General features: G+C 47.7%; 8 protein-coding genes across 10 annotated transcripts; 5 read left to right on the top strand and 3 right to left on the bottom strand.

The window, feature by feature from the left end:
* Positions 1–26: 26 nt before the first annotated feature.
* On the top strand, positions 27–611 carry E1B28_001670 (uncharacterized protein; the record flags this gene model as incomplete). Its single annotated transcript, XM_043147623.1, has 5 exons — positions 27–59; positions 120–286; positions 342–432; positions 487–540; positions 588–611. The coding sequence occupies 5 exons, from the start codon at positions 27–29 to the stop codon at positions 609–611; spliced, it is 369 nt and encodes a 122-aa protein (XP_043016336.1).
* A 645-nt stretch (positions 612–1256) lies between these two features.
* Positions 1257–1884, top strand: E1B28_001669 (uncharacterized protein; the record flags this gene model as incomplete). Its single annotated transcript, XM_043147622.1, has 4 exons — positions 1257–1275; positions 1343–1497; positions 1590–1685; positions 1759–1884. The coding sequence occupies 4 exons, from the start codon at positions 1257–1259 to the stop codon at positions 1882–1884; spliced, it is 396 nt and encodes a 131-aa protein (XP_043016335.1).
* Positions 1885–3378: 1494 nt separating this feature from the next.
* E1B28_001668 (uncharacterized protein) lies at positions 3379–8341 on the top strand. Its single transcript, XM_043147621.1, has 2 exons — positions 3379–4799; positions 4856–8341. Exons 1-2 carry the CDS (start codon positions 4370–4372, stop codon positions 8053–8055), a joined length of 3630 nt encoding a protein of 1209 aa, XP_043016334.1. The 5' UTR covers positions 3379–4369; the 3' UTR covers positions 8056–8341.
* A 2272-nt stretch (positions 8342–10613) lies between these two features.
* Positions 10614–12283, top strand: E1B28_001667 (uncharacterized protein). Its single transcript, XM_043147620.1, has 2 exons — positions 10614–11024; positions 11098–12283. The coding sequence occupies exons 1-2, from the start codon at positions 10835–10837 to the stop codon at positions 11718–11720; spliced, it is 813 nt and encodes a 270-aa protein (XP_043016333.1). The 5' UTR covers positions 10614–10834; the 3' UTR covers positions 11721–12283.
* An 802-nt stretch (positions 12284–13085) lies between these two features.
* E1B28_001666 (uncharacterized protein) lies at positions 13086–15854 on the top strand. The gene is made up of 3 exons (XM_043147619.1): positions 13086–13283; positions 13349–13804; positions 13863–15854. The coding sequence occupies exons 1-3, from the start codon at positions 13259–13261 to the stop codon at positions 14774–14776; spliced, it is 1395 nt and encodes a 464-aa protein (XP_043016332.1). The 5' UTR covers positions 13086–13258; the 3' UTR covers positions 14777–15854.
* Positions 15855–16182: 328 nt separating this feature from the next.
* E1B28_001665 (uncharacterized protein) lies at positions 16183–17879 on the bottom strand (the record flags this gene model as incomplete). The annotated part of the gene is made up of 5 exons (XM_043147618.1): positions 16183–16341; positions 16397–17344; positions 17396–17484; positions 17541–17693; positions 17744–17879. 5 exons carry the CDS (start codon positions 17877–17879, stop codon positions 16183–16185), a joined length of 1485 nt encoding a protein of 494 aa, XP_043016331.1.
* Positions 17880–18044: 165 nt separating this feature from the next.
* E1B28_001664 (uncharacterized protein) lies at positions 18045–23015 on the bottom strand (the record flags this gene model as incomplete). Of its 3 annotated transcripts, XM_043160707.1 has the most annotated exons (22): positions 22823–23015; positions 22634–22751; positions 22268–22576; positions 22120–22212; positions 21932–22066; positions 21735–21880; positions 21415–21652; positions 21248–21354; positions 21052–21180; positions 20614–20990; positions 20465–20562; positions 20349–20414; positions 20117–20290; positions 19872–20060; positions 19633–19818; positions 19448–19577; positions 19264–19394; positions 18976–19203; positions 18737–18916; positions 18396–18683; positions 18170–18338; positions 18045–18114 (listed from the first exon to the last, which is right to left on the bottom strand). In XM_043160707.1, exons 1-22 carry the CDS (start codon positions 23011–23013, stop codon positions 18086–18088), a joined length of 3711 nt encoding a protein of 1236 aa, XP_043016328.1. In that variant the 5' UTR covers positions 23014–23015. The 3 variants fall into 3 exon arrangements, with proteins under 3 accessions (XP_043016328.1, XP_043016330.1, XP_043016329.1); XM_043160709.1 differs by having other exon boundaries at positions 22634–23015; XM_043160708.1 differs by having other exon boundaries at positions 18045–18338; positions 22634–23015.
* A 438-nt stretch (positions 23016–23453) lies between these two features.
* E1B28_001663 (uncharacterized protein) lies at positions 23454–25277 on the bottom strand. Its single transcript, XM_043147617.1, has 7 exons — positions 24833–25277; positions 24645–24771; positions 24511–24582; positions 24436–24456; positions 24291–24375; positions 23869–24222; positions 23454–23806 (listed from the first exon to the last, which is right to left on the bottom strand). Exons 1-7 carry the CDS (start codon positions 25149–25151, stop codon positions 23648–23650), a joined length of 1137 nt encoding a protein of 378 aa, XP_043016327.1. The 5' UTR covers positions 25152–25277; the 3' UTR covers positions 23454–23647.
* Positions 25278–25735: the final 458 nt, after the last annotated feature.

Here is a 25735-nt window from a genome sequence, read left to right as displayed (position 1 = left end):
CCCAAACTACCACGGTCACCTCAACAATGGCTTCCCTGCCGGATGATACCCTTCGAAAAGTACAGTGCATTCGATGGTCTATCAAAGAAATAACTAGCTGAAGTCCTTTTCTCGCTTAGATTTTGCTTCAGATTCAACAAACTTCAATTCAGTCACAAAAAGCACACAACGTTTCAGTACAACAGACTGCGATGAAAGAGCGCGAGAAACGGATTCTCCAATTGACCATCGATGAAATTAGCGGAATAAAGGAGGATGTGAACATGTATAAGGGTGTCGGCAAGATGTGAGCGTCGATCGCTAATCCTGCCAGAAACGTTCCTCTTAACTTCTAGTCGTAGGTTTATGATGGTGCCGCGAAAAGAGATGGAACAAGACCTCAAAAATCAAGAGAAGGAGATTACTGAGGATATTAGCAATCTTAATAAGAAGGTAACGAGCCCACCTTGGAAGGTTGTAACGCATTTTATGATACGGAACCTCCAGTCGAAATACCTAGAGAAACAGTTCAACGAGGCTCAAGCACAGTTACGGGATATTGTGAGCGGTGCTTGGCTTTTGGCGACTTCAACTTACATGGTTTTTAGTTTCACCACGCACCTAAGCAATGACGTTTTCAAATCTATCATTTCCCGTATCACCTCTGTATCTTTAGCAATGCCAGTGGGATGATATTAAGAATCGACTGCCTAATGACCATAGACTGTGTGAAGGCCGTCTACCCTAGAAACAGTACTTCCATAGGCTTGCAAAGTAGGCTTTATTCGATTTTCTTCAGAAGCACTTATTACTCAATCGCAGATCGAGAATATTTGCCACCCCAATGGAAGGAATACTATCTTTGTACGAGGCGGCCGCGCTTGAACTCTTTCCCGTAAGGAATCTTTTTTTGCGATCTTCATAGGCCCTTTACCGCCGTTTTGCGCATCGGCTCGGGACAATCAGTTTCGTCTGATGAAGGTCCTACCCTAATTTGCGACTTCGAAGAACAAGCGCACCGCGAGCGACGTAGCTACCTTGTCTGTAGTTTTCCACTAACATGGACGGAGAAGTCGTTATTTCTGTAAGTTCGACGATTACCTTTCCAAGATGATATATCCGGATAGGAGCACATTCTTTTCGACCTTCTTTTGGGGTGATGACTCAAGACTTGAATTCAAGCCTTACTTTCTGGAGACATTTCAAGAACTACTCATCGATGAGGATCAGGTTTAGACGATGATGCCGCCCCGCGGTATCTCAACGTCTACAAACGCATGGATAGGACACTACTATGTAAGAATCGTGTTGTTTTCCTGAACAAGGCAGTCCGATAGTTGATGATCAGTTATCTCGACTCCAGGGCTCTTCTCCGTTCACCCTACACGACCTCTTAGCGTCATTTCTTCCTCTGCTAGATCCCGGTCAGCATTCGGCTCTTTGCTAGGTCACCACTCGGACTGTTCTTGTCTTGGGCAAGGTCGTGTAAACAAGAAGCAGGGCCGGTTTTCACGGACCGTAAGACATTACTTTTGTGCGCAAGTTTCGTCGACAAATAAACATCGACTTCTCACCACCTTACGCATTCCCGATCGTTTGCGAATCCGAAGTCCGAGTTACTTACTTTCTCCAACGTGTCCCGACTCCCATCGATCGAAAATACATGTATAGATGAGAGAAAATTAAAGGCTCAGTTATATGTCCTCGTGAGCCCCCTGATCTTGCCTGTGTCCAGTAACATGACTTAATAATATGAAACTGATATGACGATTATTCAAGGATACCTTGCGCTCCAAGTCCAAGGAGATTATGCCTCGAGGCCAGTGTACTCCCTCCGAAGTATCATGTGGATGGAGAACTCTGCTCACGTATCGTGGAGAGCTATGGAGTGTCCATCTCCAGTGAGGCACACATCAAACTGAGTGTCCGACCTCGGCAGAGACCGCCAAGTCCCATGAAATCTTAAGGTATGGGTCCACATTGGTTTTTTGACAGATGATGATCAGTCAGATCGCCTCGAGGCAGTGGGACGTTACTTCAGCCGACCTGATAATCTTTGGTATCAGCACCCGGTAACCCAGACCGAAACTGCACCCAAACTTTGATCGATTGTCCTTGTAACATTTGCAGGGGTGAGTCCTACGGTTTCTTGATAAAATCGCCTTCAGACGACACGCTGCGCACGGCGTGCAGTCTGAGGTTCCCTTTTCGATTTTTCTTACTCAGAGATCTAAGAACTCTGATCTCAGGAATACATACGCAGTTCGCAGCATCACCGGTGTATACGCGGAGGACCGAAGGAAGAGTCTAGGCGTCTTTCGTGCAACTGTACAGACTTCTATGAACTCCGATGATTAAATACTGTGCGGGGTCTATACTGGCACCTCATTCATGGCTCCCAGTGAGATGAGTAGCGTTGGACCTTCGGGAGGAGAAGAAGGCGGTACTACACTACCGTGGATAGTACTTCAACGCCTTGCAAGCTTAGGCTTACTCCCGGGAGTCATCGCGTTTATGTGTTGTCATCATTGATATCTATACAGCTCAGTGAAGCGTCCACATCAGCTCAATCGTCCATTATTATTCCGAATCGTTCGTGTTTACTAGCTTGATCCTACATATGTTCTAGACACCGCGCAAAGGAGGCATGTGGAACTGGTAAGATCGCTACGATGTATTGTACGTGCTGTCTCTCTAAGCTAAGGAGAAACTAGAACGCCCGGTAGGTACTAAAAATTAATTAACCCAGTCTCACCAACACGAACGTTCTTACATTCAATAGGGATACATAATTTGGAGGAATAAACGTTACGCCACATCATTATACAGGTATACCATGTTATCAGGACAATAATACTCATTTAAGTTAGCTTTCAGTACTCAAGCGTTAACAGCTGTTAACCCGAGGACATCACAGAGCCAGAGGATATACAGCTCTTATGGATATCCGTGTCGTATCGTGCTGTGCAAGCTGTAACAAGTCAAACTCGGGTTCGATGCATTCCACACCACATCTCAAGAATTCAAATGGAAGCCTCTACCGAGGCGACGAAATCTTGGAAGGGGCTGAACGTTCAAGACTACACAGATAACTTCCCTTATCCAGTGAGGCAGTAGACTAGTCTTCTAGACCCGGTGATTAGCGAACCATGCCAGTGGGTTTCAGTGGCGCCCGATCTCAACAACTGACAACGGACTTAGGTCGGCCAAGGAGGAGTACTGAGAGTAAGTATGTAGGGTCACCGATCTGGAACCTGAGAGAGAGCTTGAGACCTGTAATACTTGGGCCTGGGAGGACGTCTAAGATCCTGGGGCGTCCGTACGAATTGTTCATTTAGGGAGATCGAGGGCCACGAGGGTGGGAGACGCGAAGAAAGGTCCAGTAAGTAAGGTACAAAAGCGGGAACGCCATCAAAGTGGCGGGGGTTGATTAGAAATCTATTTCATCCAGAAATACACCTCTTATCGGCTGCATTTAAAGGAGAACTAATTTCAGAACATGACGTACGGAACACCCGGACAGGCTAAACGGGTGTGTGTTATCTTTCTCCTGCCACCGATACACGAATGGATACATGGAGTTTGGACAGATGGAGGTTGATGATATGTAACATCATCCGGATACGTACATCTCATTTCCAATCAAATTGGGGCTCGTCGAAGTTCGAGTGAGCTGGCAATCGATGACTCGGGGTCAAGTGTGTGCTGTACTACATACTAGTGGATACCTTACGAGCCTTGGACGTCATCGACAGCAAACCTGCTGGAAAGGAAGATAGTTGACGTGTTTTACGGTGGGAACAAAGTAATATCATACCAATGGCGGGATTCAGAAGAAGTTGATGGACGGCGTTCCGCAGGGTCTCATTCCAAATTACAAAGGGCAGACTGACGGCCATCGAAAAAAGATTCCTAAAACGTCCAAGGGACAGGTAACAGAAGATGTGGAGGTGCTCGGCATGCGAAAAAATTTCGGTGAAAAGGGTGGCGTTTGTGGCGAGAGGATAATCTTCAACGCGGCGGTACCATGACCACTCTATAACGACCCACTGTAAGCAATCTAGGCCAAGCCTCGAGTAGGTATCAAGATCATTTGAGCCTTGGTACAGCTATCCAGCTCTGTCACGACCGGGGTCCACAACACAGCAGTTTCAGAAGCAGATCTATTCAACAGTGAGTCAAAGCAGAACGGGTTGGGCACAGCAGCTTATCTCGAAAGGCTTGAGAAAGGATAAACAAACGTGGGGCGGGAAGTGAAGCATACGTATGCTTTGTTGCTAGACCGAGAATAGCAAAAGTGACCCAGAGATCTCGGAACGTATATGACCAGCAGAAGCTCCAGTATGAGTCTCCTCGAGCAGCAGTAGGTTATTGTGGGTCTATATGCGAAATGGGGGTCGAAAACGGAGGTAAGGAAACGATGAGACCAACTTCCAGAGCAGAGAACTCCAGACCGAAAGCGGACTCAGCAGCCGGGGTAACCGTTATCTATGAATGCGACCAAGTTGGGAACCAGATCTTTGATTTCGGCCTCGAGGCGGTATACGTAGCACTGTATATTTGTCAGATTCTTCCAAGCATTTTCCCATTCTTACCCCCTGTCATACATATACACCGAACTGGTTCCCGGTGTACCATGCAGCGAGAAAGGATGCGGCGCGGACGTTCGCGGACGATTTCGACTATCGCTCTGGCTAGGCAAGCTTCCGAGGAGCGCCGTTTGTCCTTGTTGATCACAGCCACAACCACGTCTCCGTCACCACCTTCCACAACGCACACGACTTCCCTTCCTTGCACGAAGACTCCAGTCCCAATATTAGGCAAATATTCACTTCAATACTCGTCTTATTTTCTCTGAACCTCTTTTCTCTCTAAGATTTAACGACGAGTAATAATCACGAGGAACAACATTGCGTCTACCCCGCATCCCCCACAGACTCTTTATCATCAACGTCGTCGACAGAGCTCATGGCGGCTGACATGCAGGCGAACCTGTCGAGTTCCGATTCATCTTCATTACCGCCACCTCGAACCCTTCAGGATCAGCTACATGTCGCTTACGCATTGGATGATATTCATCTTGCGAAGATTATCCTGCTTAAACTCAGGGGCATCGAAGTCACGTCTGACTCAGACCCACGAATTGCCGCTGTTCAACCCGAGGATTTTGACGAGTGTTTCATTCCAGCTGGTGGTCTCATGAGCCAGGAGGACGAAGAGGTTATCAAAGAGATGCAAAGAGTAGAACGCGAGAGGCTGCAGGTGGCGTATGAGCAAAGGCGACGTAGAGAACGGGAGGAGGCAGAAAGCAAGCGACTGAGAGAGTGGGAGTTACATTGCGAAAAGATCTGGGAAGGAGAGAAGAGGAGGATGCGAGAGGAGAAGGAGTTTCTAGAGAGGAAACGAGAAGAGGAGCGCAAACGATGGGAAGACACGGAGAGGAGACGGAGGGAGGCCGCTGAGCGCAGAGCTACTGCGACATCGCGATATTCTTGTCGATCATCGCCAGTAACAACAAAGTCCAAACCTCGATTGTCTTATGCTAGTCTCTCGATTGAGCGTATCGCCTCGTCCTCGTCGTCGATGTCGAGCACTGGCGATGACAAATACCTATATTCTGTTCTCCCCGTACCCAAAGTACCGTCGCCACCGTCACGAAGACGACCGTCAGGCACTTCACCTCCATCAGGTTCGTCTTCAACTTCACACGGGTCTGCGTCATGCAACTCCTCGCACACGATTACTCCCAGTCATGACCCCACGCTTGGTAATGGTTTAGAAGTCGAAGTCGCAACACGCAAGCCCAATACATCAGTTCCTAGTTCAACAATCGCGCATAAAGACCGAGCACCTCTAGACTCCAAGGCACTAAGCTTGCGAGGACGACTCTCTCCATCCTGCGCTTCTGATATGATAAACATCACCGTCTCTTTCCGTGACATATTGACATCCATGAGGGGACCTCTGTTTCCGATTGAAACAGAACCGGATTCGAGACCGCGGCCTCCACGTGCGGAGTCCATGGATGGAAATCAGAGTCAGAGTCCAAACAGCTGCCGAAGCCAAAGCAAAGGGCGTGTTCAAGATCCGTCGTTACCAACCAACGTCACCTCCACCCATACCGCTAGACGACGAAGACGAAATGAAGAGCTTCTATCGCTTCTATTGACAGAGGTGAAATGGGCGGAAGGAGAGCGTTTGGCAAGGGGCCGGAGCGGGAATGAGCGCGGAAAGAGTCAGAAGAGCGAGAAGGGTAAAGAGAGGACCCTCCAACCCCTGCATCCGATTAGGCAGAACTCGTCGAGCTCGATTAGGAGTAGCAGCAGCACTAGCAGCTGTGCCGCTTGTTCTGCTTCTGCCTCTTCCAACGCCCCAACGTCACCTGCCTCCATCAGTAGCGGAGCGTCCCGCGCCGGCTCTTGGTTATCTTCATTCTCCTCGTCATCAACCAACACGGACCTCACGACGCTCTCCACATCCCTTTCCACCTCTCCATCGAAAGTTAGTCTCGTTCATGTACAACATGTCTGTCCATCTACCCCTACGAGCAATGTTAAATCCACCGTTACTGGATGGTTGCGCAAGTCAGCCATTACCGGCTCTAGTCAGCAGCACCAAGCTAAAGAGTCCCAGCAACGCCAGGCGATCCACCTTGTACATTCATGCCGCCGCCCCCCATTTTCAGGGTTAACGCCAATCATGGCTTTTGATGGCCCACTATGTCCGGATGATACCAACGAACCGAAGGGTGTCCTGTCGATAGATGGAGCTGCTGAGGGAAGTGATGAGGTTGGGTCAAGGGTCAACACGAAACGTGGTAGCTCTGGTGCCTGCGCAAACGATGGCATCAGTATACACGGTCCCGCTGGTATCGCGAGGCAGATGACTCGATTTGTCGAGCTTGCGAAGGGGTTCCAAACAGCGTACATCAATATGACTGTTTTTGGGGCTGTACCCACGCTGTCATATGATCAAGGTGCATGGAATACCGGACTAGATGATGAAGGGAGTCCCCAACGCAATAAGGCAAAACGGAGAAGAGATGTGACCTCATGGAGTCAGGCAGCGGTGAAACAGAAGTTGCAACCAGCAGGATATAGGGCGAGTAAAGCAGAAATTGACCTCTTCCTTATAAGAAGGAACGATGGCGGAGTGCGAAAAGAGAAGGAGGGAATTTTGCGAGCTCAGCTCAACAGTGAAACGACCGCAAATCACACTTCTCTAAGCGGCACGGCGTCGAACGAGGCTAGTGCGGAAGGAGAGAAAATAGTAATAGTCGAACATCGTGGACGAAGTGTTGGGCGTTGTGGTTATGAGTACGATGATGAAGATGGGATTGAGTACATCCCGCTACTTCCTCCTCAATTATCTGCTCATCCTCCCAAAACGATTCTACCCAGCCCGCTTCCTTATCCTGTGGTGTTCAAGCCTCCTCTTCCACTAGTTCCTTCTCCACATCGACGGGTTGCTTTGCGGCAGAATCAGCGACTCGAGGATGGCATGGAGTTTGGATCTCTGTCTGCATTGTCTTCTTACTCTCATCCTTCCCTCGTCCGAGGAACAGGCCGTTTCTCGTCCCGTCTATCGTCTTCTCCTCCTCCACGTTCTTCGGCTCGCTCACGAGGGTCGTCACGATCCAACTCACATTCTCCCACTCGACGTTCCTCCCTTTCGCGCCTCCAAAATCCTCAAGAGTCATCAGCACCCGTAGCACGCCCTCGAGTGGTCGCAAATCCAGTCTACCTTCGATTGAAGGCGGCCAAGAATGTTGGACTTGAGTTGGGGAAGAACTGGGAACCTGGACTCGCCAAGAGTTGTGGTCGGTTGAGTGGAGGGAAGGAGAAGATGCTCGCGTTGACTTGGGATGAGATGGGGAGGAGTGTTTTGGGGCGAGAGCAGGATGAGACATTTACTAGAAGGGGTTGTCCGGTGAAAGGCACACTTGATACTGCGTTGAGAAGTGGTGGGGGTATTCTTCCTGATCGAGGCGATGATGATCGACGGCGTGGACGTCATGGTAGAGATGTCCATGAATTCCAAGGTGTGAGGAGGGGGAGATGTGTTGTTCGTGGATGAACGTGGAGGGGAGAGACCATGACTAGATGGACTACGATGGAATATGATGGGGGATTGTGGTGAACTCCGCGATGGTCTTTCTCTTTATCTTCGTGTTTTTAGTTGGTTATCCATCTCTATGACTACTTGGTACTCTATGAACTAATAAAGATTCTATAATCCTTTATAACTCACGGTTACGGCTAGATATTGATCTTACATTATGTACACTACAAACTCATGCTTTCTCGATGCACATCAATCTTCTGCTGTCTTCCGGCAATTGAACCTAGCGCAAATTCCACAGTGGTTTATGGCATTAGTCCCCGTTAGTTGTCACCCGGTCCTATAATCTACTTATGTGAAGTACATACACGGCCGCTGGTAAGGGGAAGGGTTAACCGAGAGCCACGTCCCCATCTCCCGTGATTGTAATGGTCCGTGCACACTCAAAAGAGTATAAAAGCGGGAGGAGGAGAAGATGACAACTCATACTTACCTTGATGGCATAAGCCCCTTCAAGTACCGCGGTTTGTGGGCCGTGGAAATCCTTCATAGCACGGCGACCTTGTCCATACAGAGGGTCTCTGCGGTTTGTATGGGCTTCGGCTCATGCACCGTCTCAATATTTTCCTGTCCTGCCATGGCCACTCTGGCTAGGCAGGCTCTTTTTTTGGCCGGTTTGTGCCGCTAACCCTAATCTAGGGTTTATTTACTTGTTTGGTGTACATAGTCCTGCCCTAAATAACAAAATAAAGAAATATTTCTCTTCTTGCCCGCATCTGTTCTCGACATCCATCAGCGAAAGAAAATACATGATCATGTTCTCAACTTTCTTGACCTCTTCCTACGTCACACGAACATGTCAAGGCCTCTTGGTTGTCCTCATGGAAATCAAGACACACCAGAGATCTGTTACGTTCGTGGAAGATTAACACGGTTCTTCTCCTTCGCCGCTGGATTTCGTTTTGAAGTTTGGGTGGAATTCCGAAGGTCGGACTGCAAACGTTCCTGTTAGAGTTGAGTATGAGTTGTACTTCTCTGTATTTGATTTCATACTCGTAGTTTTGGAACATACATCTTCTAGGCCCAATACTAGTGATTGATTCTTACGAATCGCCGTAGTTCGTCTATCTTGACCTTGCGTAAGGAAATTTCCTGGGAAGACAGCTCACATAGTCAGTGTGAGGTGAGTCTCTTATCAAGCCGCCTTTATCCTCCGTTGTCCTTACCCGTTAGCGAACGCACAGAACATGCTTCAGTTGGAATTTCCCCGCTCGCTTTGTACTAAGAGCTGGAGCGTCCTGCATTAAATCTTCACTAGGTTGAGCTGGCGAGACTTCAGTCTCCTGGTGGTCGCACGGCTAGGATCTTGGTTTCTTTTTCTGTCATTCTATTTGAGCAGCAAACTATGGGTGCTTATGGGTGCGACTACGACTTTCGACAATCATGTGATCTCTGGGCGGCGCGATTCATAGCGTGTGGTTGCGACTCACGATGCAATTGGTGAGCAGTTTTTCTTCTACTGGCGTTCTATGATGTAAACCATTCTGCAAAAAAACGTGCGAAGGTTCACCCGATGTGCAGAATTCCTTTTGGAACCATTCAAGTCTCTGATACCCTTATTATTCACATTTACGTGTTCGAACGTCTGCTAATGAGTTTTCTTATAGAGTTACGTTGTCGTGAACTCCGTCTTCGGGGGATTGATCGGTCGAGGGCAGGTAGGGGTAGATGCTCATTGTACGTCCCGGCTCCCCGTTGAACTCGGTGAGCAAATTCACCTACGTTTATGTTCTTCGATGAAAAACATTCTGCAAATCCTTGCGAGAGTTTCGATGCGCAGAAGTTCCTTTTTGCAACCATCCATGGATTGATCAAAGTCGGATGTACGCCAACGACTTGCTTACATTTTCTTTATCTCGGTCTGTTTCTCAGCTTGTTTCTTTCTTGACTCATAGGACATGTCACCTCTGAATATTGGTAAGTACTACAGTATTCTGCCGTTCATATCAAGAAGTGTGGTCTCGGGTTCCGAGAAGCCCGCCGACGGTACTCGGACTTGAATTGGTGAGATGCATAACTTTCCTCTGATACCAGATAACTGATTCAAAACTCGTACTACAGAATTATACTGTGGGACTGCGGCTAGTTATGTTCTACCCAATAATGGGGACCTATTTATCAGTACCGCTACTCGAAGCCCCGGTGTTTCGGCATGTTCGAGGGAACTATTGGCCGCTGCTGTACAGGTATCCCAATAAGTGCCTTGGTGCTGTGGCGCCCTAGTTCCTATCCTCTTCATGTCGAAACGCTGAAGAGCGGTCGGCTGATCAAAGAGTTGAATTCCATCACTGTCCATGTTACATGAGGCTTGTCAATTGTTACTAGCCCGAGTAAGGCGTTCAGTGTTTTTACATATCTAGGGTGCTCTTCATTTATGACCGGGAGGGGAGAAGGTGGCTCCTGTTCTTCTGTGCAGTATCTTACCCTGTACTTTAAAAAATTACGACTAAGATACAGCTGTAGATGTCATGTTCGGCAAGTTTGTGCGTGGGAAAATTGGGCAGCCAGCTCAATGACAATAGAGGTGACCCGTACCGTTGGCTTACACTGTATTATCACTCTTGACAAAATCCACTCGCTTTCTGCTTGGTCTTCGCTCACAGAAATCCCTGTTCTTTACTATAATCCTCTTCTAACCAACTCTCGCCAGCCGGGCACTCGTTTTCCGTCCTCCAGAGGCTCGATTCCATCGACCCGAACTCCTCATTCAAGAAATCTCCTTTTGTAACCGCCAATGTCGACTACGCTATCAGGCCTCTCAGCCTCTGTTACGCGTATCTTATACTTGACTGGATTTTCCAAGGAGCTCAAAACCAAAGATATCCAGACAGCTTTCTCGGATTGGGATAATCTCAGTGGAGGGTTTAAGATAAAGTGGAGGGATGACACCAGCTTGCTGATTGTCTTTCAAGATGCTTCAGTCGGTGAGTGCGCACACTATTACATATACAAATAAGCAAGTTTCTCTCGTACTCATCCATCTATGCAAATTTACAGCTAAACGTGCATACCTTCATACACTTGCCTACCCTCCTCCTATCCTTATAAACAACGCAACCGGTATTCCCGCCACAGTCAAACCCTATGATGGTGCAGACGCCCAAAACGTCATTCAAACCGTCAATTCTCGTGGCCAAAACAACTCGAACAATGCCTCACGTCGATCCAACTCCATATCAGGCTTCCAAACTCACCGAGGCTCCATCTCGAACAGAAATGGAAACGGCAATGGAACAGCTGCAAGTATTGCCAACAGTACGTCTCAGCACATCACCATTCCCGAATACTCTACACCGAATGGGAATGGGAACGGACGCGAGCCGTCACCCACCCTTCCTAATTTGCCTTCGCATCCGACCTTGAACTCGTTGATTAATTCGTCCTTGGGGGAAGCGGTTTCTAATCCAAACACGACTCCTTCTGATCCTGCGATTTTGGCGACGAGTTTGAACCCGGAGATGGGAGGCCCTAGGATTGGCGATTCTGGGAAGAGGATGTTGGGTGCTGCGTTGGGTGTGAGGCATCCTGGGCTTGCACCTAGGGTCATCCACGGAGGGCCAGGACACCAAGGAGTCGATGGTGTTGAGAGGGCGATGGGCGGATTGGTGATCGCTGAGTAAATGGGAAATGTCATCGGAGGCGTGTGTTTTCCGTTTGTTCGCCTTCGTCCTCTTTATCCCTAACCTTTCACTCTGATTGTTACTTTTTCTTTTCTTTCTTTTCTGCTCATTTGCTGTATGTTTACTCTGGAGCCAGGTTAGACCCAAAAACTCAGGGAGAGTGTTGGAAGGTCTCAATCAATCAGCCGGTGGATCTTTTCCCAACGCCAGTGTCGTTTATCTGCCTCCGCTGTTTCTCTTTAGGTGTTGTTCTTTAATGAGGCGGTTCGTTTATTCTCTTGAACCAATTTTTAGGATTTCTTCTCGAGCTAGCCGCCTTACTACCACCCGTTACTTGAACGCCAATAGTAACACAACGTTCCTTTGCAATGACTCTCCTCTATCAAAGTCAGATGCATAATAATATAATGTATTATTCTTCAGAATTGTTCGACAGTTCAAGTCAAGTCCGCCATCACCATCAGTACATACCGAACCTCCTCATCGTGCTGTAGCCTGTCACTAACTACTTTGCTGTATGGTACGGTGAAACGGCTTCTACCGCCGCGCAAGCTGTAGGCGTTGAGCTTGAATGTTTCGATCGAACGTCAACTTAGAGACTGACAAGAATGCTGTCTCCGATGCTGTTTGATATGGAACTCCATTGTTCTTGACAATGAAACCTCCATTTTTTCCCCTTGTAGTCCTCTTTTGGACCTTGGAAATTTGGCGATGATTCACGACGCTTCGGGCTAATTCGGATGATTGTCAGGAGAGGAATTGGAATTTCGTTGACCGAGTTGACCGAGAAACTCGAACCTCCACATAGATTTAGACTTGCTCTTGGTTCGATACCACTTGATCTTGTCGAAAAAAAACATTGATAAACATCGCCTCCACGCTGCCATCATCATCCAAGTAACAAGCGCAGGACTCCAAAATGTTGGGTTTACGTACAACTTTCAAATTATTGGCTCAAGGATGGACTCCCTACAGCATGTAAACGTTGCCATACGCACGCCGGACACCGAGGCAGTACCAAACAAGAGGAGGCAAATATATCAGGCAAGACAAACTCGTCCTTCCGACCCTGACATATGTTGTATTGGGCCAGAACTTGCGCAGCGCTCTACGTTAAGTGCTGAAATCGGTCTGCTGATCTTCCGGATATAGGTTTTCTGCTATGCACTACACCGGTGTAGTAATCATGCCACGCCAGTCCGTGCCCGAAGTGCTGTTGTTTCGCGGAACTTCTAATTGAGAATGAGATGTCAGATGTGATCATCGCTATTATCATTCTTCGTTTTACCGAATCCATGCAGGGAAGCAGGGGACCAAGAGTCATATATATAACTCTCGTGGCAGCTGGTTATCATCTTGTTCATCCAGGCGTGCCGTTTCTAGCTTTTCATTGTTCCTCCTTCATCTTGTTGCCCGCCACATTTCCCTTGCCTTCATTTAAAAAGGTACTGACAGCTCATGGTTTCATTTTGACCACCATCCTCCCCCATCCCCCGCACGAGAACAACTGAAAGAGGCGAACCTGGTAGTTCGTGCCCATGGCCTATCATAAATCCTTTAGAGGTAAGTCTTTATTCCTTTGTTGCAATTTATCCCTCGGCCTGGACCTAAATCTCCTTTCATGACAGGCTATAGCAGCAATGAATCGCTTTCGGGACAGGTGGTCAAATCTGGCTCTCTTGATCGCGGTCATTGCGGTCAGGTTCCGCCAAGTGGCAACGACACTGCCGCTCGCATCTATGCTGAGACTCCTACATCTGCATCAGGGGGCACCATTTCTCGCAGCAACAGTTCAAATCACGTAACTCGCCTACAAAGCGCCACCAACCCGCGTTCCAATCATTCAACCTTGGCAAATCATTGTGGAAACTTTAGCGCGAACATTCCTAATAATAAAGCTCATCTGCCCATCTCATCTTTCCGGCTTCAGTTTCCATCCCTTTCTTCCTTACCACCACTGCCACCACCACCATCGGAATTTTCGCGTATCGTTACCTTGGACGCGATGCAGTCACCTTATCACCACATTGATATTGCACATGACGACAGATCATACCAGCAATATTCTACACCATATGGTTTAGGTGCGATCAACATTTTGCTCGATAAAGACTTCTTGGACTCATTGAGGTATGCCAGAAGCTTCCAGTTCACAACACAAACTCCCAGGAAACTTCGGATCCAATCTCTCTTGCCATTTCGTCCCGCAATATAACGGTTCTCAGCATGACGGTGGAGCCTCACGGAAGACCTCGGGTCTCGATGGGTATGACTATAATTCGGACCGTTACGGCTTGGGAGGAGAAAATTACGAGTTGTCTGACATAGACATGGAGCTTGATTCCGATCCTGAGTATCCTTCGCAATCGGCCAATGATTTTTCGCCCATGGATGACCATCATCATCATCATCCTAGTTTCCCCCCCGACGACCCCTGTAGCTTCACTCCCTTGTCCGAGTGCGAGGCACAGTGGTACATCAGTGATACTAACCCCGAGGAAAATAGCTGCTACCCCTGGAGGACTGTAGGGAAGGAACATTGGCAACAATCCGAAACACCCGAGCCACCCACGTATCAGGTGGAAAGTTTTGACAACAATTGGCTACACTCCTTCTACCCTCTGCCAAGTGATGAGACAGTGTATTCGGACACATCTACCCATGATGCTGACGTTCGGAACGCCAACAACACACCATCGGATATCTCGTCATCCGCCTCACCGCTTTCCCCCATAGACGGCTTAACATACCCCGTGTCACATTTTCCACCAATCGTGGCCTCGTCTTTGTCCACCCAAGCTCCGTATCCATATTCTTGTCATCAAATGACAGGTATAAGCTATCCGTATACTTCAACCGGTGTTTATGAACCAGCGTACAAGTCAAGCACTACTACAAGTGCACCTTTCATAACAGCGTTCCTGAATGGAAACGGGTTCGCAAACCCTCCGGCTCGCTCCATCCCTACCGTTCCCGTTCTTCATGCCCCACGACCAGTACGACCGATACCCACAGTTTCATTCGAGGATCTTGCCGCATCGATATCAAACATCTGAATGTTGCCGTACCTGTTCCCCCCTCTCATAACAAAGATGACCGTTCGGACTAAAAATAGTTCCAACGTATTCTTTTCTCTTCTTGACAATCCAGGTTTTACGCGCACCTTATTTCAGATTTTTTGCACATGATTCCAGACGGTACCAGCTTCGTTTATCCTCGGGGCGCGATGAATCGTGAATATCGAACCATTTAACGGAATCCCGCTTCGCTTCGTTTTCACGTTTTTCTGCCACCTCTCACGCCCTTTGAACACGGAACCGACTACCCGCAAGGAATCCTTTCTTTACCTTTTGTCCGACTTGACGACGGCGACGGAGTTGACAACTTCTTGATTCGCATGTACTTTTACTTACTACACCCATCCCCCGTCAATTACCGATTTCCGCTCTTTCCCATGACAAGTGCCCATTCTAGAAGCCCACGCCCGATTTGAAGGAACAGGTTCCATGCGTTCCCCCTCCCATCTACTGTTACACCCCAAATACAAGCGCCCTGACAGTACATATATCCAACACCAGTCCATCTGTCTGTTCTTGATATCGATATCTCACACGCGACCTCGCTTCTCACCTTTGCAGAATCCAAAAAACGCCTCCAACCCCGCGCCTCCCCCGATACCATCTACGCCCGCCCCTGAGCGGGACAAACCTTCTTATTTTTGATATCAATGGTGATGAATTATTACCGAACAGAGGTGAAATGGGAAGGCCTCAACCGAACTTCGATTTTTTTTTTCTTCGTTTGCCGTCATCTTTTCCTTTTCTCACACAGTATAGACTATCATTATTCGCGCTTACGAGTCTTCTTGTTATACTGTATAAATATAAGTCGCCCGCTCATATCTGTTCTGCACTGCACCGTTCATTCTTTTCGTTTTTCGTTCGTACATGCTTGACTTCCATGTGTATTATATCGTGATACTCATCCAACCATCCAGCCGTTCCCATCACATCTTGTTTCACCGCATCAATTGCTGTATCATCTTAGTTCTTAGTTCGAGCCGAATACATCAGTGTCTCGTTCTCGCTTTACTTCCGTATGTAGAGATAGTCGTATGAATGATATATTGATTAATCTGATCATGATGCCTGTCAGCGAATCTTGTTCGAAGAAGAATGAAGAGAGATTTTCATTTGAGGGCGTACAGGTCGGCTGTGGAGGGCGGGGAGAGTCAGGTATCCTGATCGAGATGTAAAGTAAGGTGCTAAGGTGAGGAGGTATCAACAAAGATCAAGGTGTCCATGGCCATTCAGATATAGGTCAGGTAACTATCCAAAGGTAGAAACGAAAATGATGGCGGTAGGGGTGAGTAATATTTGGGTGTTCATTCGTATAAACCGCAAGTATGTCAATGGAAGATTGGATACGCCACAGAAAGATGTTCTCTCAAATGAGTACCAACTCAGATACCCCCTCCTGCTGATGTGGCTCTGAGACGGCTTGGTCGCGGGAGGTATGTTCTGGACTGATATATTGGTCCTTGGGTAGTCGATTGGACGAAGAATCTATCGTTGCGGTAGAAGTGATTTTCGTTCGGGTAACTGTACGCGCATCGGTCGCCCTAGAAGATGCTCAAGTAAGTAAAGAGACCTCGCCTGACATCGAACGCAAGTTACCGTCTGGTGATGATTGGGATTGTAAGGATAACTGAAAGGCGATAGTTCCGTCTGCCCCGAAGAAGATACGGGAGACTGGAACTTCGGTGGCGCTGAAACAATAGACGATGCGGAGTCCGATACCAGAGGAGCCGAGCACAAGTTCCATTCCGACAGGTGGGCAGACGAGGACATGGTCGACCTGACCGGGTGAATGGAAGTAGACTGGAATTCTGTGTCCTCTTGCCAAAGATTTGAAATGGCTTGCTGGATCGCGGGTTGAGCTGAGTCGAATGAGGCGCTGACAAGATCATAGAACTGCTGTCGTTCGGACGCTTGCTCCATCTTGATCATAGGAGTAACAGGGACATCAGGAACGCTATTAAGGGAAGAAACCGATTCGTCTTCATCCGTGAAGTTGATGAAATCGTCGTAGTTGCAGTCGAGAGAGTCGAGAGTTTCCTTCACGAACTCTGAGGGAGAGAATGCTTCAGCACTTTCGTCAACCAAGGTGATTTCTGGTGAACAGCTGCAAGTGCTTGAATCAGCGACAGTGCGCTCAGCGAGCCAATCGTTGATGTTGAAAGGGAAGTCGTGTGAAGTTGAGGTCACGACTGGTGGTAGTGAGTCTTCCTTGGTACTATCATCGACGCCTATAAGAGGACACTGAGGATTATCCGATGGCAAAGAATGTTGCAGCTCAAGCTCGTGGCAAACGGAACCAGAAGTAGAAAGCTCGTTCAGAGTGAAGACCAGCTCAGGTTCTGGGCTTGAAAGACGAATTTCACGCGCATAGATAGGGCTTTCAAAGACTGTGCAGTCTTCAGATAATTCGTCGTTGCGCTCTTTCTCTCTGGTTACTGAATTAGAGGCGATCTTGACAGAGGATGTTGCCAAAGCGGGCCGAACTACTTTTCCTTTCACCTTTCTTTGGGCGGACTTTTTCAATGGTGTAATAGCAGGAGCGTCCTATACAACAGGCATTGATAACGAGGAGAAACATAGAGAGCAATTACATACCTTCCCAGAGGTGGCTGCCGCCGCTTTTGCTTTTGCTTGACGGCTGCGGGTAAGATTACTGTGTCGATCCTCTTTCGCGACGCGCAGACCTAGAGAAATATCACATCAGAGCTCAAACAGAGGCCTCGAGGAAGAGTTACATTACCTCTTGAATGAAAATAATCGTACAAGTGTCGCCTGTCTACCTGGTATCGCTCCTGGAGTTCTTTTCGGATCGCGAAACCTGGCATCATAGCGCCAGGCTTGATGTAGAACTCCATTTCCCTCACAAGATCAGGACCAAGACGATCTCCTAGCTCTAATATCGAGAATATCAATTATGCCTCAAGTGGTGAAATGGCCACCCACTGTAAGGATTGACTCTTCGAGTCTTGCCATTACTATCATAAATATCCGATGTCGAGTCGCTAGCGCGTTTCCGTTTCTTGGTTTCGTCAGGTGTTGTGTCAGGTATCGCGTAGATTTCTGAAAGAGTCACAGACATAGTGCAAGAAAATAAACAAGAGATCTCTGTGATCAAACTTGCAGAGATTGTGGTGGTTGAGGAAAGAGTCCTACTCCACGTCTGTTTCATGAAGGAGCTTCTGCTACATATAAAAGTCTCACGCCACAACCAATAAAACACCTCAAGGTGACAAATATTGTAGATCTACTCCTTGAATGGAAATGGAATACAGAATACATTTTGAGTCAAAAATACAGACTTGCAGCAAAGACGACTGGTAAGGTGAGTGAACGTTACGGAGCCGAAGGGGAAAAAACGAAATCGCTCACTATCTCTCTTGATTTTGATCTGCGATTCTTCCATCTTCTTAAACAGCTCTGCGTCACCTATCACCCGGGCTGCATCTCTGACTTCGCGACAGGTTTCATCCAGACGTGTTATGACTCTGACAATGGTACCCTCTGGAACGTCGGTCAGTGCAGTGATTTGTTCAAACGGCTGCATAGTGTCAGCTCTGTTAGCCTGCGTCCACCCATTTGCGAAAGTGGAACTCACCATTCCCTTTGCCCATTCGTAAACCACTTCAGCAAGTCCAAAATTCAGCTTCGATCGTGACTCCTCCGCCGCTACTTTATTCTTGTCTTGAAGACGACCAACCTTCTGGCTGATGGCATTGATGGCGTCTCGGCCTTGTTCTAGCTTGGGAGGGATGACTGGTTCAACATCCGTCTTCTCCTGGAAGACAAAACACGACAAGAGGGCAACAACCTCTTCCGGCTCATAAATAGCGAGGGCATTTTCCAAAATTAACTCAGTCAATATCAACTCGTTGGCTGAATTAATCTGTGAATAAACCCGTGAATACCGCCAAATGCTCAAGTTAGAGTAACGGGTACCTCGCAAGCTACACGACCTTTCAAAAGAACCGTAGAATTTTCGTCAATGAATTTGAGCTCTTTAAGGACCTCAATACGTTGTTCGTAATCTGGTATAAGCTCCAGGTTCTGATCCGAAATAACCAACTTTAGGTTTGCAATATTTTCACGGAGAACTTTCTCCGCATGAGTGGCAGCATACTGACAATGAGAAAAGATCGTTAGCAGCAGACCAATCACTAACTCGTAGTGAAACGCACATGTTCGTTGAAATGTTCACACAAAACACAAACCTTCCCTTCCAGTCGACCCACTAGAGAATCTCTGCCGATCAGAGTTTCTTGGAACTCTAGCATGCGCATTTTCCCCCATGCGACTTCCGGTATGAAGCCAATACTTTTCCAATCAGAAAGTACATCTAGCAAGCGCGACACGGTTTGATTCAACGAGGAGATACGGCGCCTTTCCACAACTGCGTTCATATCCACCTTCGACAGATCAGAACTAGATCATCATTCAAGCTATGCGAAGCGTCGGACGAGCCTTACCTGAATTACCTGATCGGTGACCATTGCGATACTAGAAAGCGGGACGGTTCGTAGCTCGTAGGTGGGTTTCTCAACATTGAGCAACCTGAGTTCTGGAGGCCAACGAGGCGGAATGGCTCGGGGATCCTTGTCTAAATAAGGTGATCTTAGTGTGATGCAACGGGCCATGGAGACCAATGATTACCCTTATTACGGCTAAACTTCTTGCCTTCGTCAACGACACCCAGTACTAAGTACGTCTTGACTTTCTTCGACGTGCCGGTCTCGGGAAGTCCAGGTTTCAGCAATACCGCCAATGCATTGGTATCAAAATGCTGGATAAAGACCACAATAAGCACCTACCAAATCGGAAATCTGACCCACACATACCTCATCTCGTAAGATGACAACTCTGCCACTCTGATAGGATTTGACACCGTGAGGATGGGTTGAAGACATTTCCAAAAGCTTCGAGTTGAGTTCTGCTATCTCTGCGTTTAAATCGTAGAATTGCTCAATGTCGGGGTTGCAGACGTCGCACTCCAATTTCTTCATCGCCAACAGGTCTTTCTCGCCCTGTAGAGAAGGCCTTCTTAGCTGAAGAAGTTGAATATTCCATTAGTCCATACCTGAATAATCTTTCTTTGTTGTTCAGGTAAGAGTTGCTGCGAGGCGTTCTCCGAGAAGCTTCGCTTGATCATCTCCTCAACTTTAAGAGCCTCTACTCGAAGAAGGTTGAGAATCATGTTGTACGTTAGCCTGAATTGCGAGGACAACTTTCCCGGGGTTCCCAGTATCATGGTGTTTAGTGTCCCTTGCTGAAGTTTTAGTTTATAGTCAGCCGATCATCATCCTTAAGCAAAAAATCACCCACTTCAGGAAGAGAATCGGTCGTAACAATGATCACAGTTCCTGTCGGATCCAAACCACGGCGACCGGCGCGACCAGCCATTTGGGTATATTCCCCTGGTAGGATATCTCGAAAACTACGCCCATCGTGTTTTCGTATCCCAGAAAATACCACGCATTTCGCTGGCATATTGACCCCCTACCATAGAGGCATTTAGTCAAGTGCAAGAACAGAGTGAAATGCCTCTAATGCATACCATCGCGAAGGTCTCAGTAGCGAATAGTATTTTTACGAGTCCTCGAGCAAATAGAATCTCCACGAGCTGCCAAGAAAGACGTGAATTTCGTCTCGACACCACGACAATCGGCTTGCCTCTTTAACAATGGGTAACAGACCACCATGATGTACACCAATACCCCGACTCAACAGATCTCGCATACGAGCAATTTGGGGGAGTTTCCTATCGGAACCTGTGAAATCTCGGTAAATTGCACCACTTCTTTCTCTGGTTGATTACATACCTTTGAGACGAGACAATGCTTTCTCGATGGCAACGTGCACTTCGCTCTTCTCAACTGCAGTACATAGATCCTGATTTGTCAAAGTAGAAGCATTTTCCTCGCAACGTTTCTTCGACAGCGTGAACACCACCACGGGTAATAAATTCTTCTTCTTTAACAGCGCAACCAGATGAACATACAGATTCTTGTCAGCACCGGTATGCATCGTTCTGGATGACGACCCCGCACTACCACCTCGTCCACCCCGTGCAGGAACGCCTGCTCGACCACCACGCGGTGCCGCACCTCTTGCGCCAACACGTTGAACGGGGGGTATACCTGCTGCTTCCCTTTCTTTGTCCTGTTTCCGCCGTAAGGATTCAACAGCGTCCTTATATCTATGCAAAAATGATTTTTTTAGACTGAGCCGAACTGAAAGCTCAGGGCGGAAATGCCCACCCTTGACTGAGAAATTTTCTATTGGCATCAACAATTTTGAATAAGTCTCGCCCTGCATAAAGGTAATGCTCGAGAGGGACGGGGCGTTGGGCAGTCGAAATAACGTGTATATTTTTTTTCTTGGTTCGCCTACGAAAGCGAATGAAGGGTCAGGTTCAATGCATTGCCGTGAAACAGAGTAAACTTTGATTCTCACCCAACCCATTCAGCAAACTCTTTGGAATTGGGAACTGTGGCTGATAAAAGAATGATGTTGACATGATCAGGAAGCATAATAATAACCTCCTCCCAAACAACACCTCTCTTTCCCGCCGTCAGACCGCATAGAAACAACAACACGGAATAACCGCAAGCGAAACGTACCTCGGCGTCATTTACATAGTGGACCTCATCAAAAATCACGAACTCCACGTCCCGAATCAAATCGGCACCTTTGTATAACATACTTCGTAGAATTTCCGTGGTCATGATGAGACAGCTAGCCTCAGGATTTATTTGGACATCTCCCGTCAAGATACCAACAGATGTGGATGAGAACGTCTGTTTGAAATCACGAAACTTTTGATTGGAGAGAGCCTTGATCGGGGACGTGTATATCGCGCTAAGGAAAAAAAATTGTATTTGAAGGGGTATTGAAACGCACACTCAGAATAAAGTAGAGCAACCCAATAAAAGGTACCAACCGTGTCATGTGCTTCTCGGCGAGTGCGATTGCATACTCAGCCACGACAGTTTTACCAGCAGATGTGTGGGCAGCCACGAAGACTGAATCACCTTTCTCAAGGTGATAGACAGCATGCTTCTGGAAGGTGTCTAGCTCAAAGGGGTACTGATGGACAGTGAGATACGCGGTAGTTTCCACTGGTAGAAGCATACTGACCTTGCGGGCCATGTTGGGCACTAGCTCATGGAAATTCGTCAAAGGAGTTTTCACATCGATAACATGTGCCCAATCGCGTTTCTGGTTCTTCGATGAGCCCCGTTTGCCTGACTTGACGGTGATAAGATGCGACCTCTAATCCCTGGTATGAAAACTGCGACAAAGGAACTCCGCGGAATGGAACTTACCGTCGTTGGTAGTAGATCGTCTATTTCTGTCTCATTGCCTGCTGGTAAGAATACCGGCTCATCATCGAGAACAATGTGTCGGCCGCGGTCTTGCTATTGTTAACTGTGAAATCTGGACGGAAGTTGTATAACGAGAGAAAGAACGCACCGTTTGGTCGAGTGGCGCATTTTCTCCGGATCCTCGCATCTCATCGAGCTCGTGGATAAGTACATCATCCTCGACGTCGTCGCCAGGCAAGCGGAGTCCTCGGGAGAACCCTGGAGGGATGGTGCGTAATCCGTTCTTTCCACCAATGGCAGAGTTTAGAGCAATGGCCGGATCGGAAACTATGTCGTCCAATCCGCCGGGCCAGAAAGGAACGTAGCCTGACTTTCCTCGAACGAAGTTGGTACTCGGACCTGGTGCACGTTCCATAGACGTTGAGGTCCGGCCAGACGACATCGATGGCGTAGGGGCCTATAACAAGACTTTGATGATGCCTCGGTCACAATTCGGATTTCAAGAAGCATTTACCTCGCTGTATCCCACGACGCGTCCTTCAAGTCCAGCGCGAATAAAAGACAAAGTGGTTGGAGGTGCGGACGGGGCTGTGGGTAAGAGTGATGGTACGTCGACATCTCTTTCCCAGTGACTACAAAATAAGGAAATATAGAGTCAATAATCGGTCTATCATCACAGGAAACCTCAATCGATTTATCCTACACCTGATATTTTGGCAACCAATGTGAAGGAAGTTCGTCCTGAGGTAGTAAAAATTTGTTTTCAATCTCTCGAAGAACTGCGTCTCTTGAAGGTAGGTTTGCAATCCCGAGCCGCTCCAGGAGCGCCGACGCGTTTTCTGGGCGTGGATACAGGATTTGGTTGATGAGTCCTATCTGCTCCTCGCTGTCCATTGGAAAAAGTAACACTGTCACGTGGGATGCAGTATCATCGGTCTGGGTTCATGCTACCATCCTTGGTCTATTCCTCTTTCTTTTCCTTACGAGGAGCTGTCGAGGTGTGTCCTATGTGTACACTTAGATAGCCAATGATATCGCTTTCGCTTTCCAGCTCTAACGCATTGACCTGGGCAAGCCCCGAGCATTCTTTTAGCCTTGAATCTTCAAGATGCAAGACTTCCGCCACTTAAGTCTTGAGATTTGATAAGTAACGTTGCCACTTGTAGTGTGACTCAAGTCGCCCCGCATTACCCAGTTTTCCAAATGTTTTTTCTCGATGCCTTGATCTCCGTAAGTCGGCGGATGGCAAGTGCGGTAAGTTCTACCAGCTTCACCGCCGATCAGGGCTTTCATAAGTCCGGAATGGTATCAAGAAGGAACTGTTGAAAGGATGTCGCTCAAGTGATTTGAGGGCCTGTAATGATAAATGTCGCTAGCTACAAAATTACGATGACAATGATGATAGATGCTCAATAGATACACGTGTATGGTACTGATCAGTGTGCTGTAAGGGCAAAAAAAAAGATTAGGAGTAGAATGTACACCTGAGAATCTAGCAGACTCAAAAGGTCGAAAGGAACAACTGTGCTCAAGTACGCCTTTTCCTAGCGAAGATGCACTGGAGTCGAATGTAGTAGCGCCCCCGCGCAGAACCCAGCTCGGCTTCTACGTTTCGCTGTAACTCATCCACTACATGTTCGGGGACTCCACTTCCAAGAAGTAAAGCCCTTCCGGATTTGATGAAAGCCTAGTCCAGACACAGGCATATCAAAACCCCAGGCCAAATGGGACTGAAAATAATGAACATACGGAAATATCGTCATGCATCGCTACCCCCATCCGTACTTGGAAATCTGAATCCCTTCTCCATGGCGACGCTGGGACCCAAAATTCTCTGTACACAACATCTTCAAAAGAATCATGGTTTGCGGCCCATGAGTGGAGGTGAGTCGCCGCGTCAACACTTCCCCCCTTACTGCGAATAGCAGTCTCCAAAAACGCAAGCCAGCGCGGCCACCATGGTGCTGCAACGTGAGACGTGCTAACCTCAATACGTCGATAATTTTCATCATATGCATGGAAGTCAAATTCCATGATATCCATCAAGCCACCCGGTCTCAGAACGAAGCTGATATGATGTATCAATCCTTCATAATCCTTTATCTGGAGAATTAAGGAGTTCATTCAACATGTTTGCCGTTGTCTCACGAAAGCCGGATGAGAAAACTCACCCCAGATGATATCAGCTTTGCATGTACCACATTGAAGTCGCCGTAAAAGTGTTCCAGCCCGAGGTTAATATCGTCAACTTCACTCCTAAAGGTGAGCGATGAGACGTGAGAACATTTGACGTGAGTATTGTATTGGTGCAGATACCTGAGATTAGGAGGTAACATCCTGGATAATTATGAACGTCAGTGAATAGAAAGAAATAAAGAAGGAAACGCGTACGGTGATTGCATGGGGACAAGGTCTACGGCGACCGCGCTGCAATTAGGATAGTCACGAGCAGCCTCCATGATCCTGGCAGAAAAAGGGATAGGGGCGTTCATTTCATGCAAAGGGGACGATAGAGTGTGTGTTACCAGCTTCCACTACCGCAACCTAAATCCAAAATTGTTTTCGGTTCACCTGGAGTGTCGTCTGCCATGATTTCGTCCATACACGGCGCGTACATGCCCATGATTTCTCTAAACAATTCATGTTGCGCGTCTTTTGAAACCAGAACCATGAATAATTGAGACCAAGTGGAACGGAGACCGATTGTACCAACCCAGACGGTCCAACTCCTCAGCATCGGCGGGTAAATGATATACTTCCGAATAGTTATTGAAGCCACGACCATACTCATGCCTGTACGCTCGCTCCAACATTGAACTAGTGATTGACTGCACTGAAGGATCTGGAGACGGAGACCGCACAGATAGGTCATGAGAGGTTCTTGATGTTGCTGTGCTGGGAGGGGGACTGAAAATCGGAAACGACGTCGTAGAACATAAGTCGCTGTCCTCTGTGTCGAAGTCGAAGTCGGTCATAGTGATGGGCTTGGGTGAGAAAGAGGTATGATATGACGAAGAGGAATAGCAGGCCATATGAGAACGAGAAAATAATCAATTATGAGGTCAAGAAAGAGGGGAACTTTATAACCACTAGAGTCAAGAGGCATGACACTAAAGGAAGGACAGCCGTAAATGCTGTGCGGGGTGAGAGGACCGAACTGAGTCGCGGCGGATGTCACTAAATTCCCGAGAAAACGTGGCGGACTTTCTATAAATGGAAATAAATTAATCTCCTCCACTTCCAGATCCTTCCCACGCTTTTTTCACCTCCGCCGGGATTTCAGGCCTGTACTCTATCTACTGAAGGGGACTGGTGACCGCCCAGATAGCGAGAGATGGTCAACTACCCTACTTGCTCGAATTACCAGTCGTTCAGCGCTTTTACTCACAGTGATAGGTGGAAGCATGAAACAGTCGCAAGCGTTCAGCCTCCCTGAACTGAACGCTCCCAGTAGGCGTACGTTTGTGCTTGGCTAGAGATGTCGATGCTTCTGGATGGTGATCTGGCCTAGTCTTATTCGGAAGAATTCGTACAGTTGGTTTGGAAAGAGCTTCAATTTTTGTATGCAAGGAAGCCGAAGGTCTGGTAGCCTGGTTCTCAATGCAATCGAAGTAGG

Source organism: Marasmius oreades, chromosome 1 (assembly GCF_018924745.1).
Source record: "Marasmius oreades isolate 03SP1 chromosome 1, whole genome shotgun sequence".
Taxonomy (NCBI): domain Eukaryota; kingdom Fungi; phylum Basidiomycota; class Agaricomycetes; order Agaricales; family Marasmiaceae; genus Marasmius; species Marasmius oreades.
This window is presented reverse-complemented; position numbering and strand designations above follow the sequence as displayed.

Coding starts and splice junctions, on each gene's coding strand:
- E1B28_001668 (XM_043147621.1), top strand. CDS start 4,370: ATGGGGGTCGAAAACGGAGGTAAGGAAACGATGAGACCAACTTCCAGA. Junction 4,800..4,855: donor GACTCCAGTCCCAATATTAG/GCAAATATTCAC, acceptor TTTCTCTCTAAG/ATTTAACGACGAGTAATAAT.
- E1B28_001667 (XM_043147620.1), top strand. CDS start 10,835: ATGTCGACTACGCTATCAGGCCTCTCAGCCTCTGTTACGCGTATCTTA. Junction 11,025..11,097: donor CTTTCAAGATGCTTCAGTCG/GTGAGTGCGCAC, acceptor GCAAATTTACAG/CTAAACGTGCATACCTTCAT.
- E1B28_001666 (XM_043147619.1), top strand. CDS start 13,259: ATGGCCTATCATAAATCCTTTAGAG. Junction 13,284..13,348: donor CTATCATAAATCCTTTAGAG/GTAAGTCTTTAT, acceptor CTTTCATGACAG/GCTATAGCAGCAATGAATCG. Junction 13,805..13,862: donor TTCTACACCATATGGTTTAG/GTGCGATCAACA, acceptor GTATGCCAGAAG/CTTCCAGTTCACAACACAAA.
- E1B28_001663 (XM_043147617.1), bottom strand. CDS start 25,151: ATGGCCTGCTATTCCTCTTCGTCATATCATACCTCTTTCTCACCCAAG. Junction 24,772..24,832: donor TGAGGAGTTGGACCGTCTGG/GTTGGTACAATC, acceptor TGGTTTCAAAAG/ACGCGCAACATGAATTGTTT. Junction 24,223..24,290: donor CAAAGCTGATATCATCTGGG/GTGAGTTTTCTC, acceptor TTAATTCTCCAG/ATAAAGGATTATGAAGGATT.